Source organism: Pipistrellus kuhlii, unplaced genomic scaffold (assembly GCF_014108245.1).
Source record: "Pipistrellus kuhlii isolate mPipKuh1 unplaced genomic scaffold, mPipKuh1.p scaffold_m20_p_11, whole genome shotgun sequence".
In the NCBI taxonomy this organism is placed as follows: Eukaryota; Metazoa; Chordata; class Mammalia; order Chiroptera; family Vespertilionidae; genus Pipistrellus; species Pipistrellus kuhlii.
Window position 1 is genome coordinate 50,111,244 of NW_023425416.1, and position 17,722 is coordinate 50,128,965.

At 61.0% G+C, this 17,722-nt stretch overlaps 1 protein-coding gene across 2 annotated transcripts in view; it reads left to right on the plus strand.

The window, feature by feature from the left end:
• Positions 1-13,659, plus strand: part of CNTN4 (contactin 4) — a 233,005-nt gene extending 219,346 nt beyond the window's left edge. Inside the window, exons 15-23 of one of the 2 annotated variants that reach the window (XM_036432117.2) lie at positions 1,411-1,569; positions 2,894-3,043; positions 4,528-4,598; positions 5,426-5,660; positions 5,977-6,089; positions 7,242-7,428; positions 8,303-8,415; positions 9,877-10,045; positions 13,149-13,659. In XM_036432117.2, coding sequence (XP_036288010.1) covers positions 1,411-1,569; positions 2,894-3,043; positions 4,528-4,598; positions 5,426-5,660; positions 5,977-6,089; positions 7,242-7,428; positions 8,303-8,415; positions 9,877-10,045; positions 13,149-13,255 — 1,304 coding nt within the window. In that variant the 3' untranslated portion in view covers positions 13,256-13,659. The remainder of the gene's footprint in view (positions 1-1,410; positions 1,570-2,893; positions 3,044-4,527; positions 4,599-5,425; positions 5,661-5,976; positions 6,090-7,241; positions 7,429-8,302; positions 8,416-9,876; positions 10,046-13,148) is intronic. The other variant, XM_045579510.1, reaches the window with a different exon arrangement.
• Positions 13,660-17,722: the final 4,063 nt, after the last annotated feature.

Sequence of the window (17,722 nt, forward strand, 5' to 3'; positions counted from 1 at the left end):
GGCCCAGGCGGCAGGGACAGGGCCCAGGCTGCAGGGACAGGGACAGGCTGCAGGGACAGGCCCCAGGCGGCAGGGACAGGCCCCAGGCTGCAGGGACAGGGACAGGCTGCAGGGACAGGGCCCAGGCTGCAGGGACAGGGACAGGCTGCAGGGACAGGGCCCAGGCGGCAGGGACAGGGACAGGCTGCAGGGACAGGCCCCAGGCTGCAGGGACAGGCTGCAGGGACAGGGACAGGCTGCAGGGACAGGGCCCAGGCTGCAGGGACAGGGACAGGCTGCAGGGACAGGCCCCAGGCTGCAGGGACAGGGCCCAGGCTGCAGGGACAGGGCCCAGGCTGCAGGGACAGGCCCCAGGCTGCAGGGACAGGGACAGGCTGCAGGGACAGGGCCCAGGCTGCAGGGACAGGGACAGGCTGCAGGGACAGGCCCCAGGCTGCAGGGACAGGCTGCAGGGACAGGGACAGGCTGCAGGGACAGGGCCCAGGCGGCAGGGACAGGCCCCAGGCTGCAGGGACAGGGCCCAGGCTGCAGGGACAGGGACAGGCTGCAGGGAACAGGCTGCAGGGACAGGGACAGGCTGCAGGGACAGGGACAGGCTGCAGGGACAGGGACAGGCTGCAGGGACAGGCTGCAGGGACAGGGCCAGGCTGCAGGGACAGGCCCCAGGCTGCAGGGACAGGCTGCAGGGACAGGGACAGGCTGCAGGGACAGGGACAGGCTGCAGGGACAGGGACAGGCGGCAGGGACAGGGACAGGCTGCAGGGACAGGGACAGGCTGCAGGGACAGGGCCCAGGCTGCAGGGACAGGGACAGGCGGCAGGGACAGGGACAGTCTGCAGGGACAGGGACAGGCTGCAGAGACAGGGACAGGCTGCAGGGACAGGGACAGGCGGCAGGGACAGGGACAGGCTGCAGGGACAGGGACAGGCTGCAGGGACAGGCCCCAGGCTGCAGGGACAGGGCCCCAGGCGGCAGGGACTGGCCCCAGGCGGCAGGGACAGGGACAGGCTGCAGGGACAGGGACAGGCTGCAGGGACAGGGACTGCAGCCCCAGCTGACAGTGCTCTGGCAAAGCCCAGCCTGAGAGCAGCACTGGGGCCTTCCCAGCTGCGCGCACACGCACAGGCGTGTGTTTGCTCTTGCTTAGGGGCAGGTGGGCGGGGGCGGGCAACGCTGAGGCCCCATGAGTCTTCCCTGTTGTACTGTGAGCCCCGGAGGGGGCAGCCGTGTCTCCTTCGGGTCTGGTTTTGGCCCCGAGGAACGCCCCGGGGCGCCTGGTGGTGCTCCGTAAGGAACGGACGCGGGGCAGGGGGATGAACGGTGGACGCGCCAGGCCCCGCCCTGTCACGCGACCCCTTTCTCGGATGTGTGGACACACTGGGCACTTCTGAGGGCCTCCCTCTCCGGCAGGTCCCCCGGGACCCCCCGAGGCCGTGACCATCGACGAGATCACCGACACCACCGCCCAGCTCTCCTGGCGCCCCGGGCCCGACAACCACAGCCCCGTCACCCTGTACGTCGTGCAGGCCCGGACGCCGTTCTCCGTGGGCTGGCAGGCCGTCAGCACAGGTACCGCCGGGCCGGGCCGGGCCGGGCCGGGCGGGGTCCCCCAGGCCGCCCGGCGCTCGGCGTCCCCGGGAATCACCTGCAGCAGAGGCCGGGGGCGCGCAGACACGGCTCGATGACAGCTGTGGCCGTGTTCCCCAGGTCTCAGCGAGCTGTGCTATCCTTTACTTAATGTTGTTTCTTTCTTCTTTTTGAATCCTCACCCGAGGGTATTTCTTTCATTGCTTTTTAGAGAGAGTGGGAGGGAGGGGGGGGAGAGACAGAGAGGGAGAGAAACATTGATGTGAGAGAGACGCTTGAGCCCTGACCGGGGTTGGGGATGGAACCTGCATCCCAGGTACATGGCCTTGACCCTTGACCTGGAATCAAACCGGAGCCCCTGCGGTGTGGTTATATTAAAAACGCGTGAGTTGGTCGTGCCCTCGCTGACCTGTCAGGACCTCCAGGTTGACCTGTGTGTTATTTCATTTCAGCTTCATTGTGGGGGGTGGACGGAGAGGGACAAGCCAGTAGTTAATGGGAGCAAGCCACCCACCCCCCTCGCCCGAGGCCGGCTGTGGGGCCTGGATGCTGGCAGGAGGAATGACGGAGCCTGTGCCCAGGTTCCTGCAGTTCGGAGGAGTCATGTGACTTTCACAGCCCCCTTGGCTTTCACGTCACTCCTCCAGCTTCGAAGTGGGATTCTGTGTGTGCCTTGCATGGCGGTCCTGAGCCCCAGGCGGCTCAGGAAGGGAGCTGGGAGCGGCGTTAGCACTGAACGGTGGCCCGGCCGCTGGCCAGCAGCCCTCCCAGCCTCTGTTCTCTCCACGGTGGGCGTGGCAGGAGCTGTTTACAGGCAGAGGAGAGGGTTGTGACATTGGTTTCCGACAGGAAGTGCTGCAGAAACGTGATGCAGAGAGGAGGCGGGAGAGGTGGGGGGGGGGGTGTGCTGAGGATGGTGCATTCAACACAACGGGGATTTGCTGAGAACTTAGTACATGCCACATGCTCTGTAGTGGCTCCTCATGGGTTCTCTCAGTGTGCTGGGATAGATGCTGTTATTAGCCTTATTGTGTGGTGAGGAAAACAAGGCCTCAGACCCCCCACGGTGCCCTCAGACCCCCCCCCAGTGCTCTCAGGCCCCCCACAGTGCACTGAGACCCCCCACAGTACCCTCAGACCCCCCACAGTGCCCTCAGACCCCCCACAGCTCCCTCAGATCCCTATCCAGTGCCCTCAGCCCCCCCCCCCCCACAGCGCCCTCAGACCCTCACAGCCCTGAGCACCATTCGGTGGGGGAGGAAGGGGTGCCTCCTGCCCAGCATGGGTGCCCCCTGCTGTCTTCCAGTGCCCGATGTCATCGACGGGAGGACGTTCACGGCGACCGTGGTGGGTCTGAACCCGTGGGTGGAATATGAGTTCCGCACGGTGGCCGCCAACGCCATCGGGATCGGGGAGCCCAGCGCCCCCTCGGAGAAGCGGAGGACGGAGGAGGCCCGTGAGTGACCCCGACACCGCGGCCCCTCAGGCCCCGCTCCCCAGCACCAGCCCCGGAGCCCCTGAGCACACCCTCCCCCGCGTCAGGACCTCGGCCAGCATCCCTGCCCCAGCTGCCCCAGCGGCTTCAACCAGGAGCTCAGCCCCCCTCACCCGCCCCCCCAGGGGGGTACGCTGTGCTGAGCCCCTCAAGGCCAGCTCTTTCTCATCGGCCCGCCTGTCACCCAGCCCCGCCTGCCAGGAGCTGTCTTCTTTTTTAAAATATATTTTTATTTACTTCAGGAGAGAGAGAGAAACATCCACGATGAGAGAGAGTCGCTGATTGGCTCACATGCCTCACACGGGGGATGGAGCCCACAACCCAGGCGTGTGCCCTGACGGGGAATCGAACCCTGACCTCCTGGTTCATAGGCCCATGCTCAGCCACTGAGCCACGCCGGCTGGGCCAGGAGCTGTCTTTTTAAGGCGCATCTCACGTTGTAAATGACTCAACTCAGAAATCACCCGTGGCAACGAGGGAGCTGTTCACAGAAGCCCAGGCCCATTCCCTTGGGCCATAAGCCACCCAGGGCTGGGTCTCGTGACTCCCAGGGCCCAGTTGGCAGTTTCACCTGCCTCTTCCCCCGATGCCCTCCCCCCCACACCCACACACACACACACACACACACCTCATGTCTGCAGCTTCCGTGACCACAGGGAGGGAGGGACGTGACTTCATCTGGGTCACTTGTCCCTTAACTTCCTGGCCTGGTCTATGGGGGTCCCCGCTGAGATGAAACCCCCCCCACTTGTTGAAGGGATAGCAGAAACCCTAAATAAAGGGGAACTCGGACCCCACACTTGGACCAAGTCCATTCAATGGATGTCATTGCCATAAACAAGTCCCAGTCACCGGCTACACCCCAGCCAGACACCCTCACAGCCTGTCCGCGTCTCTCCCTGCCTGTGGGTGACAAGCTAATCCCGGCCTCCCCTCCCCGCGTCCCAAGGAGGGCACTCGCACCGTGTCCCCTCCCTCCTTCACAGAGAAAACGGGGCTCAAAGAGGCGGAGCACGAGAGCCAGGGGGTGCCTCCGCCCCAGCCCCACCCTCACCCTCGCCTGGCCGGGCTCCGAGCAGCCCTCTGCAGACCCATGCATGCGCCCTCTATCCCCCCACCACCGCCACCGCGTGCACCGCCCCAAGGTTAATGAACGCCACCCGCGCCTGAACCGGCCCTCAGTCCTTCCCCGTCCAGCGGAGCCCAGAGGGGCCGGCCGGGGGGCCCGTCACACACCTGCCTGATGGGAAGCAGGCGCCGAGCAGCAGCTTCCCGGGTGTGTTTCGCCTCCTCCGGGGGATGCTCCGGCCCCTGGCACAGGCCGCTGACCTCAGAGACAGGCGTGGCCTCCGGTGCCTGTTGGCAGGGAGTCCCCTGGCCAGGCAGCTCCCTGGCCCTCGTCTGCCCTTCGCCCCCTGAGGTGACCTGTGTCTTGTCCCCTGCAGTCCCCGAGGTCACCCCAGCCAACGTCAGCGGCGGTGGAGGCAGCAAGTCCGAGCTGGTTATTACCTGGGAGGTGAGCGAGCCGCACGGAGGGGCGCGCGGTGGCTGGGCCGCTGTTCTCTCCTCAGTCCCAGGGAAGGAAGGGTTTTCACGGCTGAAACCCATTGTGTGCAAACCTCCCTCATCAGCTGTGCGTTACATATTTTAATTTATTTTTTCTTGATTTTGGAGAGGAAGGGAGAGAGAGACAGAAACATCCGTGATGACAGAGAAGCACTGATCGGCTGCCTCCTTCATGCCCCACACTGGATGGAGCCTGCAACCCGGGCCTGTGCCCTGAGCGGGAATCGAACCGTGACCTCCTGGTTCATAGGTCAATGCTCAGCCCCTGAGCCATGCGGGCCGGGCTGCACTGCAGATTCTTTTTTTTTTTTTTTTTTTTTTTTTTTTAATATATTTTATTGATTTTTTCACAGATAGAAAGAGAGGGATAGAGAGCTAGAAACATCGATGAGAGAGAATCATCGATCAGCTGCCTCCTGCACACCCCCCACTGGGGATGTGCCCACAACCAAGGTACATGCCCATGACCGGAATCAAACCTGGGACCTTTCAGTCCACAGGCTGACGCTCTATCCACTGAGCCGCACCGGTTTTGGCTGCGCTGCAGATTCTTGATGAGTATTTTTCCACCTGCTCCGTCCTCACGGACCCCTCAGGCAGGCTGGCCGCAGGCCTCGGCCTCAGACTCCTGACGGAGCCCAAAGTCAGTCAGGGGGTTGGGACGCAGATAGGAGGGCTGGGCGGGGGCAGCAGAAACTTCAGCATCCAGATGGGATCCCTGTGCCTCCGGAGTCTCTTCCTGACGCGCCCTCTCCCCTCCTTCCCCCCGCCCCCCAGACGGTGCCCGAGGAGCTGCAGAACGGCCGGGGCTTCGGCTACGTGGTGGCCTTCCGGCCGTACGGCACGGTCATCTGGATGCTCACCGTGCTGGCCTCGGCCGACGCCTGCAGATACGTGTTCCGGAACGAGAGCGTGCGCCCCTTCTCCCCCTTCGAGGTCCGGGTGGGCGTCTACAACAACAAGGGGGAGGGCCCCTTCAGCCCCATCACCGTGGTGTACTCGGCAGAGGAAGGTAAGGCCTCACGGCCGGATGGGGCGGTCTTCATGCCGGGGGGCTAGGAGGGACACCCAACCCCTGGGGCACGGCCCTTCAGAGGCCTGTCCTGATCCGAGGACAGTGATGTGAAAAGCGGGCTGGCTGTGCAGGACCTTCTCTCCCCACCCCCACCCCCCGCCACCCCCACCCCCACCCCCTGTCACTCTGGGCTCCAGGAGGAGGGTGTGGGTCCCGCCCGCTCCGGGCTCTGCAGCCATGGCTTCCTGGCACCCGGTCCTGCCATGTCAGGAAGCCGGTCCCCATGGTGAATCCTCTTCCCGTCTCATCGCAGAGCCCACACGGCCGCCCGCCAGCATCTCCGCCCGGAGCCTGTCCGCCACTGACGTGGAGGTGGTCTGGGCCTCCCCCCAGGAGAGGAACCGGGGCCGGATACAGGGCTACGAGGTCAGCAGGGATGGGGGCTCGGGTCTGGGAGAGAGACCCCCCTCCAGCGAGCCCCCGAAGCCCGCTCCCACGCAGAGGCTTCGTCCCGGGCCTGGCTTCTCACGGAGCATCCGAGGGGGTGGGGGGCGCTCCCGGGAGCACTCGGAGGCTGTCTCTGACCCACGCAGGCCGGGCAGCTATGCTCCGAGAGAGGAGCTGGGACTTGCGATGTCCCTGGGGCTCAAAGCCAAGGGAGAGGGAAAGGGAGAAGGCGTGGTTGTTCCCATTCGCCATCTCACCGCCAGCTTGGGAGCAAAAGGGGGGGCCCGTCCTGCCACGGGGAGTCCCCAGGCTCAGAGCCCTCGGTGCCGGGAGCACTGCTGTGGGTCCTTCCGGAAAACCCGCTCCGCCGTGAGAGCCTGTGTTACAAAGCACAGTGCCTGGCACCCCATTCGGGAGGCTCGGTCCCATACACCGAAAGGCTGCGGGCTCAAAGCCCAGGTGGGGCAGGTGCAGGCTGTTTCTCTCCCGCATGGATGTCCCCCTGTCTCTCCCCCCTCCCCCTCTTCCTCTCTCTTCAGACACGGGGGGCCTTTTTCCTGCCAAGGGCCATTTGGACATTTATAGCCTCATTCGTGGGCCCTACAGAATCACCAACAGAAAACTCAGCGCGCTCTGTGTGGCCAGACATTTCATTAACTCACCGCCGACGCCTGGGCAGGGTCAGGCCCAATGGTCTCGAGGGCCTCATACGGCCCACGGACCGGACATTCCCCACCCCCGCTAAGTCAATACATACATCCTTGGGTGAGGCTACAATAGACATATTCTTTTTTAAATAAAGAATGTGACTTTCTACAGAGAGGAAGAGAGAGGAAGAGAGAGTTAGAAACATCGGTGAGAGAGCATCATCGACCAGCTGCCTCTTGCACACCCCCCCACTGGGATGAGCCAGCAACCAAGGTACATGCCCTTGACCAGAATCGAACCCGGGACCCTTCAGTCCGCAGGCCGACGCTCTATCCACTGAGCCAAACCGGTTTCAGCTAGACATGTTCTTGTGGAGGAGCTCATCACCGGACATGATGAACCGCCCTCTGACTACACAGAGCCCGACGGCGACGGGAACTTCCCCCCGCGGTGACACACATGGTCTCCCTCCCGTTCGCTCAGGTTAAGTACTGGCGGCACGAGGACAAGGAAGAGGACGCCAGGAAGGTCCGCACGTCGGGAAACCAGACGTCCGCGAGGATCACCAACCTGCAGGGCAGCGCGCTGTACCACCTCGCGGTCAAGGCCTACAACACGGCCGGGACCGGCCCCCCCAGCGCCACCGTCAACGTGACCACCAGGAAGCCCCGTGAGCTCAGAGCCGGGCCTCGCAGGCCCCCCACGTCCACGCCCCTCCCCGCCCCCAGCGACCGTCCGCACGCCGACCGCCTCACCGCGAGGGCCGGGCCCCCTAGCATGTGAGGGGCCCACCGGGCACGGGGCAGCACTCGGAGGGCGAGAGGCGTGCTTCCCTCCGCGCGGGGAAGGCCGCTGCTTTGAGCTCTTCGTGGATCTCTTTTCTTTTTCCTTTTTATAGCCTTCTTAGCCATCTCCTTTGTTTTTGTTTTTTTTTAATATATTTTATTGAATTTTTTTACAGAGAGGAAAGGAGAGGGATAGAGAGTTAGAAACATCGACGAGAGAGAATCATCGGTCAGCTGCCTCCTGCACACCTCTTACTGGGGACATGCCTGCAACCTAGATACATGCCCTTGACCGGAATCGAACCCGGGACCTTTCAGTCTCCAGGCCAATGCTCTAAGGTCCCAGGTTCGATCCCTCTCTTCAATGAGCCAAACTGGTTTCGGCTCCTTTATTATTTTTTTTTTTATTGATTTCAGAGAGGGAGAGAGATAGAAACATCAATGATGAGAGAGAATCGTGGATTAGCTGCCTCCTGCACGCCCCCTACTGGGGATCAAGCCCGCAATCCTGGCACGTGCTCTGGACTGGAATGGAACCCGGGACCCTTCAGTCCCCAGGCCCATGCTCTATCCACTGGGCAACACCGGCCAGGGCCCACCTGCATCTTTTTCCATTCGTGTTGCTGTGTCTCCTCGGGTTTGGGGGAACTTGAAGACACATGTTATAGTGCAACAGCCCTTTAGATGCCTCTGCTCTCGAACCCTCAGCATCCACAGGGACCGAACAGTCTGACCGCATCTCCCTTCATCTCTTCCCAGCGCCCAGCCAGGCCCCCGGGAACGTGGTGTGGAATTCCTCCGACTCCAAGATCGTGCTGAACTGGGACCAGGTGAAGGCGCTGGAGAACGAGTCCGACGTGAGAGGCTACAAGGTGGGTGGTGCGTGGGGGTGGGCTTGTCCCATGAGGCACCGGGGCGGGGGCGGGGGGGGGGGGAGGGGGCATGTCCCTGACCACATCCCTGACATGCTCTCCCGGACGCTAGAAATCTCTGCCCCTGTGCTTTGGTCTGAGTTTGGTAAACAGGCCGTGGCAACCGGGCCGAGCAGGCAGCGCCCGGCGGGGCGGGCTTCCAGGAGAGCTGGGTGCCCGGTCGTCCCTGCCGCTGCCTCCTCGCATGAGCCGCCTGCCCAGACTCACACGCACCCCGGAGGGCGGGGGAGAGCCAGACTCACCAGGGGCGGCTGCAAGCCCCAGGCACTTCCGGCGGGACCGGGACCGGGACTGCCCCGACGCCCCTCTTTTCTCTGCAGCTCGGAAAGGGGCCCCATGGAGGAAAGGGGGTGTGGCCTGGCCTTTCAGAGACCCCGTTCCGGTGCTGCCCTGTGTCCCAGGAATTCCTGGTGCCAATCACGCCATGCCCGCCCCTGCGTCACCCTCTGCCGAGCACAGCCCCACGCCTGCTCCCTCCGGCCCCTCGGTCCACTCGCACCTGCCTGGGCGCCCGCCCTCTGCCTGCCTCTCCCTGTGTGCACAGACAAACAGCACACCACTAATACATAGCGACACAGAACGGACTGTGTGTCCTGTGCCCACCACCACAAACCCATGTTTGCCCCGCCCTGCGCTCTCACACAGGATCCTGGCTCTTTGTGAACAGAGACGGCCTAGGCTCTGTAGGCACATGCACTTATGCTCATCTGTTACACACACACACAGACACATACACACACAGACACACACAGACACATATACACACAGAGAGAGAGACACATACACACACACACACACAGAGACACATACACACACACACACAGAAAGACACACACATACACACGGAGACACATACACACAGAGAGACACATACACACACAGACACACAGACACACACACAGAGGCACATACACACAGAGAGACACATACAAACACACACACATACACAGAGAGAGAGACACACATACATACATGCACACATACACAGAGAGACACATACACAGAGACACATACACACAGACATACAGACACATACACACACAGAGGCACATACACACAGAGAGACACATACACACAGAGAGAAACACATATACACACACACAGACACACACAGACACAGATATACACACACACACTCAAACACACAGACACACACTCACACAGACAGACACATACACACACACACACACACACACACACACAGAGAGACACACTCTCACACACACACACACACACACACACACTCACACACACCACGGCCTCCTGTAAACTCTCCCCACAGTCAGGGCAGCGGCAGGGGGCCGTCTGCAATGCGCCTCCAGGAGTCCCAGACGTCACGGTGCTCCCCGTGGCCGGCAGCCCGGTGAGGCAGCGGGCGACGCCGGTCCTTCTGCTCGGCAGGTCCTGTACCGCTGGAGCCGGCAGAGCCGCACGTCTGTCATCGAGACAAACCAGACGTCAGTGGAGCTCTCCTTGCCTCTGGACGAAGATTACATCATAGAGATCAAGCCCGTCAGCGACGGCGGGGACGGCAGCGCCAGCCAGCAGATCCGCATCCCGAAGATGACAAGTGAGCACGCATGCCCCTCTTCCCACCTGCTCTCCCCAGGCCTGCCTGCCCCCACCTGCCTGCCCCCCCTGCCTGCCCCCCACCTGCCTGCCCCCCACCTGCCTCTCCCACCTGCCTGCCCCCCACCTGCCTGCCCCCACCTGCCTCTCCCACCTGCCTCTCCCCACCTGCCTCTCCCCAGGCCTGCCTGCCCCCACCTGCCTGCCCCCCACCTGCCTGCCCCCCACCTGCCTCTCCCCACCTGCCTGCCCCCCCCTGCCTGCCCCCCACCTGCCTGCCCCCCACCTGCCTCTCCCCACCTGCCTGCCCCCACTTGCCTGCCTCCCACCTGCCTGCCCCCCACCTGCCTGCCCCCCGCCTGCCTGCCCCCCACCTGCTCTCCCCACCTGCCTGCCCCCCGCCTGCCTGCCCCCCACCTGTCTGCCCCCCACCTGCCTGCCCCCCGCCTGCCTCTCCCCACCTGCCTGCCCCCCACCTGCCTCTCCCCACCTGCCTGCCCCCACCTGCCTGCCTCCCACCTGCCTGCCCCCCACCTGCCTGCCCCCGCCTGCTTGCCCCCCGCCTGCCTGCCCCCCACCTGCTCTCCCCACCTGCCTGCCCCCACCTGCCTGCCCCCACCTGCCTGCCCCCACCTGCCTGCCCCCCACCTGCCTCTCCCCACCTGCCTGCCCCCCACCTGCCTCTTCCCACCTGCCTGCCCCCCACCTGCCTCTTCCCACCTGCCTGCCCCCCCTGCCTGCCCCCACCTGCCCCCCCACCTGCCTCTCCCCACCTGCCTGCCCCCCCCTGCCTGCCCCCCACCTGCCCCCCCCACCTGCCTGCCCCCACCTGCCTGCCCCCCACCTGCCCCCCCCACCTGCCTGCCCCCACCTGCCTGCCCCCCACCTGCCCCCCCCCCACCTGCCTGCCTGCTCCCCAGACCTGCACAGGGAGGTGGGGCCTCAGCGGGAGCAGCCCCGAAGGAAGACAGGTGGCAGAAGCACCCGCCTGACCGCTGAGGTCTGCTGGCCTCAGGCAGCTTCATGCAAAGGACACGGCTCGTTTTGATGGATTTAATCCACAGCCAATCAGCAAATCAGAGTAAAGCTGCCTACACCGGTTGGTCACACAGGGCCCCGTCAGGTTGCATCAGCAGTAGCCCCAGAGCTTAGCTCAGGCCAGGGTGGCCGAGAGCCATTTGCATATTTATGACATCATTCGAGGGCCATACAAAACTACCTGCACGAAAATGAGCCTGCTCTGTTCGGTCAGACATGTAATTCACTCACCCCGCATGCCTTGGCAGGGCCAGACCACGTGAGTTCCTGGGGCTTATGTGGCCCACGTGCCGGACGTTCCCCACCCAGGACAGTTAGAAGCCGGACTCGGTCGGAAGAACCAGCAGAGGGTTCCCGGAGCCGCATGTCCCAGGGGCGCAGTGTGGGGCCGGGTCTGGCGGAAATACGGAACCTGGCACAGTTCACGCTGATATGTGCGTGTAACATACGAACGTAAACACACGAGTCTGTACAGAGTAAGGTCGCTTTGTGTGCAAAGAGTGAGGAAGAGTGTGAAAATGCAGGGCGTGCACACGTGGGTTTGCCCACACAGTCTGTTCTTCTCCCCCCTCATTTTTAATGTTTAATTGTTGATCGTATTACAGATGTCTCCCATCCCCTCTTCACCCCTTCCTCCAAGCCCCTCCCCCCCAGGTCTTCAGGACCCCATTGCCCGTAACTTCTGTGGTTTATCTCTTCTCGTCTCCGCACCCCCACATGGCGGTGTGTCAGCCTGTCCCATGCCTCCTGCTTCAGGTCTTACTTTGTTGCTCAGTTCATTTTGTTCATTCGATCCCACAAAGAAGTGAGATCACGTGATACTTGTCTTTCTTAGTTTGGCGTATCTCAGTCAGCATAATCTTCTCCTGGTCCCTCCTCACCCCCATAGAGTGAGGATCCTTTTTTCACAGCTTCATAGTGTTCCGTAGTGCAAATGTCCCACGGCTTTTTTATCCGTTCATCTACTGATGGGCCCTTGGCTGTTTCCAGATCTTAGCTATTGTCACAATTTATTCTTGAATTATTATTTATTAACTATGATATTATTTTCCATATGAACAACTGCACATCCCACACTGGGCATCGAGCCTAAAACCCAGGCATGCACCTGACCGGGAACGGAACTGTGACCTCCTGGTTCAGAGGTCGGTGTTCAAACATTGAGCCTGACCTTGATCTCAGACCAGTTAGTTACCTTACGTCCCGGGCCCGTGTCTGCGCCTGTTAGATGTGTAATAGCTCTCCCGGGGGCTCCTGGGAACTTTTCTGTAAAAATTCTCAGAGTGCTGTGTGCCAGCAGGAAGGCAGTGTTCAAAGGAAAACAGCACCCGGACAGTGTGGCTCAGTGGTTGAGTGTTGACCTATGAACCAGGAGGTCACTGTTCAATTCCTTGTCAGGGCACTCGCATGTGTTGCAGGCTCCACCCCCCCAATCCCCTCAGTGTGGAGTGTGCAGGAAGTGGCCAGTCAATGATTCTCTCTCATCACTGATGTTTCTAGCTCTCTCTCTCCCTCTCCTTTCCCCTTTGAAATCAATAAAAATATTAAAATAAATAAATAAATAAAAGAAAGAAAAAAAAGAAAAGAAAAGAAAGAAGCAGAGATGTTTGTTTGGCTGCATGCCTGGCATGCCCTAACGATCAGGCATAGTGCTGGGACTGCGAAGTTTCCTCTCCTCTCTGAGGCAGGCAGCCTCTACTTTACAAACTTAAATGGAGGTCCAGAAATGTCCCAGAGCCGGCCCCAGGTTCATAGCTGGACAGTCACAGAGCTGATGGTAGTCACCAGGCCGGGTCCTTTGCAGTAGAATCAGAGGTTCTCTGGTGCCCTGAGCCACGTGCCCCTCCTTCCCGTGACCTCACCTCCCGTGGCCTCACCTCCCGTGGCCCCCGCTCCCCGTGGCCCCGCTCCCTGTGGCCTCACTTCCCGTGGCCCCGCTCCCCGTGGCCTCACTTCCCGTGGCCCCGCTCCCCGTGGCCCCGCTCCCCGTGGCCTCGCTCCCCGTGGCCCCGCTCCCCGTGGCAGTCCGGACGGTGCCGTTCAGTGACCACGTCCTCTCTCCGCAGACGCCTACGCCCGGGGCGGGGGCGCAGGGCCCTCCACCTCCAACGCCTGCACGCTGTCGGCGCTCAGCACGCTCATGCTCTCGCTCACGGCCAGGTCCAGCTTATGACGACTGCCCCCGCAGGACTCGCCGTCCGTGACCTCAGCCGCCGTGAGCGTGTCGTCACCCAGTACTAAGACACCCAGTACTAAGCACCCTTGTTGTGCGAGTGCATCTTATTACTGGAGAGAAAACATGTCCTTCGCTTCTCTGGGAGCGGCGTTCCACACCGGACTTCCACAAAGCGAGCCTCGCTCTGTCCGCGGCTCCCCCGGGGACCCCGCAGTGCACTGAAGACATCCGTAATGCGATGTTACCAAAGCAGTTTACATATGTCCTTATATGCATATTTTTTATTATATATTTAGTGTTTTATAGAATTTTTTAAAGTTAACATGAGATGTAGATATTACTTTTTCCCCCCTCGGCTATAAAAGGCGGTGGGCGTCACACTCGCGCAGCTATTGTTTGAAAACGCTTCCTTTGAAAGACAGAGTGTGGAGCCCACCTTGGCCGATCGATCGATGGCAAATGGCCGATCGATGGACCAGGACGGCGTGGCCAGCGGCCGGAGGCGGGTGAGTGGCTCCAGGCAGCTGCGGGCCACGTGGTCAGCCCCTCCGTGCAGGCAGGCCGCCTGGGGCCTCTGACATACATGTACAGGGTGGCCCTCGCCCTGTGCGCGCTTCCTCGAGGATGGTTTCAGGAGAGGCTGCGATTTGAACGCCCGCGCTCCCTCCTGAGAGGTCCCACGTGCAATACTCACCCTGAACTTGGCATGGACCCGAGACCCTCCCACTCGCCGCCGGTAGCACCGTCTCTGTAGCAGCCTTACCGTAGGCGTTGCATTTGAAGTCGCATCTCCTGTAGGAATCTAGACCCGTGGTCGGCAAACCGAGGCTCTTGGGCCCCTGGAGTGTGGCTCTTCCACAAAATACCACGGTCTGGGCGAGTCTATGTTGAAGAATTGGCGTTAGAAGAAGTTTAAGTGTAAAAAAAAAAAAAAAAAAAAAAAAAAAAAAAATGTGGCTCTCCAAAGAAATGTCAGTCGTTGTCCTGTTGGTATTTGGCTCTGTGGACGAATGAGTTTGCCGACCACTGGGCGAGACCAAAAGTTACCAAGTCGCCCGCCCCGTCTTTCAGAGGCTAAGAGATGCGTTTACTATCGATATCTCTCCATGTACCTGTTTGAATGTACGTTTTTTTAAACGAAGGTAACTCTCTGGTCACAGATTCACGATCTCTTTCCAGAATCTCCTACATAGAATACACGCCTGTCTTTTCCAGTCAGAGCCACGTCTTTAAGCCACAGCAGCCGCGGCGGCCGCCCCGCGGCTCTGCCGGAGGCAGCAGGGGCGCCGGGCGGCAGCTCTCCGGAGCTCCCCGTGTGCAGCCCGTGGCCTGGTTGCTTTCTCCACTCTGCCTCCCACGTCTTACAATCCCACATCAGAACATGGCAATAGCAACCGTCTTCCGGTGGAGACCTGTTTGTGCTCTCGGGAGGTTTTGTACGGACTCGGGTGGGCCAGCGCATCGGAACGCGTGTCCCCCTCAGAGAGCTCAGGTCTGCCTGCCGTCTGTCCCTTTCTGCTTGGCGGGTAGCGGGCGTGGACTCTTCAGCCTTCTCGCTCTACTTCTCCGGCAGTCCTGGTCAGGATCCCACTTGTGTGACAACTAGGGTGGCGACAGGAAAAAAATACTGTTCCGTGTTTCGAGCTGTGTTCCTTCCTTGGTTGGATATGGTTACTTCTCTGTTCGAAATAAAATTTCAAACCACACACTACACACCACACACACACACACACAAAAAAAAAACAACAAAATGATAAAATGAATGAAAAAAAAAAGAAGCCACCCAGGTAGTCCCCACCCCCATGTCGATGGTACTTCCCAGTGACCCAGCAGCAAATGTACTCTTTTTCTAAGGCGATTGTTAATAAATATTCTGTCGTTTGTAAAGATGCTCGTCTTCCGGGAGCCTTCTTCCTGCCTGCCCGAGGGAAGCGGGATAGCTGAGGTCACAGCGGGGCTCCCCGTCTCCTGCAGGACCCATCGCCAGAGGCCCCCACAGGACGGCCCCGCAGACACGCCCCGTGGGCAGGTGAAGGGGGTCGAAACCCCAGATAAACATCCCGAAGGGCCAACTCCGACCCTTCCTCTCCGTTAGCGGCGCCCAGTGTATCGCTCACGTCGGGAGATGTGTGTCTAAAGCTCTCTCCCCGTCCCCCTGTTAAAAAGCATAAGCTCTAACTATGAGCATCCAGGGCCCTTTCCATCCTCTAACCTTTAACCTCCGACCCCAGCCCTCCCTCGCTTCCGGCCTCACCTCGGTGCCTTTGGGTCACACGGCCGCCCCTTCCTGCAATAACCTTCCCGCTCCCCGCTCCCCCAGACGCCCCAGGCCCCTGTCCCCAGGTCCCGAGGGTCCCACCCGCGTCGGTCCTTCGAGACGTCCTCGGGGGAGCTGCAGGCCGGGGAGGGCCCGCTCGGTGGGCCAGCCCGGCCCCGGGGAACTGTGACTGTGCCTGGCTGTCTCTGCCCTCCTTGTGTGGCCCAGCCGTCCTTGTGTGTACGCCTGTCCCTCTCCCTCCCAGACTGTGAGCTCCTTGGGGGCAGGCGCTGGCCTCTCTTCCGTGTACCCCGTCGTGCCCAGCACCGTGCCTTGCAATAAACAATCCTTGATGAAGGACTCAGGAAGTAGCATTTTGCCTCGGCTCAGGGCACCAACCCCTCCCCCCGGGAAGACCGTCACCGCCTCCCCAAGAGTGGCAGAAAGCGCTAGAGGGCCCGGCCTCTAACGCTGGGCCTGGAAAGTCCTTCCATCTCTCAGCCCCAGGGTCCGAGGAGCCGGGTCCGAGGAGCCGGGCCCGAGTCCGCTGAGCCTGATGGGGCTGAGAATGCCCTAGGAGGGGCCTCAGAGGCGCCCGCACCAGCGCGTCTGCGGGCGGCTCACACGGCCGCCGGCCGGCTCCCTGGTGACTCCGGGAGCATGGAGGAGGACATGGTGAGGTCATGGGAGCACGGAGGAGGCAGCCAGGGAAGTGCTGAGCAGCCGCCGTGGTGAGAATTCGGCCCAGGCCCCCAGGGATCCCGGCCACAGAGGGATAAATCAGTTCTTTTTCCAATTTATTGGGGGGGTTTTTTGTTTGTGTTTTTTTTTTTAATATATTTCATTGATTTTATACAGAGAGGAAGGGAGAGAGATAGAGAGTTAGAAACATCAATGAGAGAGAGTCATCGATCAGCTGCCTCTTGCACACCCCCTACTGGGGATATGCCCGCAACCAAGGTACATGCCCTTGACCGGAATCGAACCCGGGACCCTTCAGTCCCCAAGCCAACGCTCTATCCATTGAGCCAAACCGGTCTTGTTTGTTTTTTTTACATTTTATTGATTTCAGAGAGGAAAGGAGAAAGACATGGATGAGGAGAGAGAATCATCCACCAGCAGCCTGCTGCACGCGCCCTCCTGGGGATCGCTGTGCCCGACCCGGAATCGAACCCTGACCTCCTGGTTCGTGGGTCAGTGCTCCACCCCGGAGCCACGCCGGCCGGCTCTTTTTCCCAATATTGACGCCACTCTGCTCGGGGTCCGCCTTCCTGGGAGAGGCTGGCCAGTCCCGTGGTGACGCCCGGCCGGAGCTCCTGGCCACGCCGGGCCTGCACACCCCCCGAGGGTGGTTCCCTCAGGGAAACGGGTGACGTTTGAGGAGGATGGGAGAAGGGATGCTGGGAAGGTCTCACTTTCTGGGCCCGGCTGTCCCGGGGGACGTCCCAGGCCCGAGGCCCCGCCAACATGCCGGGCGGGGGTCCCGTCATTGGGATCATGGCCAGTGGCACTGAGGGGGCACGGGGAGAGGGTTCCTTTGCTTAATTAGCCTTTTCTCTTTTTTCCTAAAATATATTTATCTTTATTGATTTCAGAGAGGGAGAGAGAGAGATACCAATGAGGAGAGAGAATCATGGATCTGCTGCCTCCTGCACGCCCCACCCTGGGGATCGAACCCGCAACCCGGCCATGTGCCCCGGCCGGAATGGCTTCCTGGTTCAAAGATCGATGCTCAACCACAGAGCCACGGGGACACTGGAAATTCTTTGGGGTCCTGTTGGGATAAATCAGCTCTTTTTCCAGTTTATTTGTTTTTTAACATCTTATTGATTTCAGAGAGGAAAGGAGAGAAACATCAATGAGGAGAATCATCAACGCCGGCCAGCTAGTTAGCCTTCTCGAGGGCTTCCCCTGAGCCTCTGGCTTGGTGTGAGATCCCGTGGAAGTAACCGTGTCCGAGGAAATCCTGTTTTGCCAGGTGACGGGATCCTCTGCATGTCCTGCCTCACGGAGCCTCTGGCAGCCCGGCTCCTTCGTGGGAGCCGACGGCGTGGGATCCTCTCGTGTCCAGGGGAGCTCGGGGGTCTCCCAGGTGAGCTCGGGACTCATTCAGCCCGGATGCGGGAACTGCCATGGGCTTTTGTGGTCGGCAAACTCTTTAGTCCACAGAGCCAAATACCAACAGCAAAACGACTGACATTTCTTTT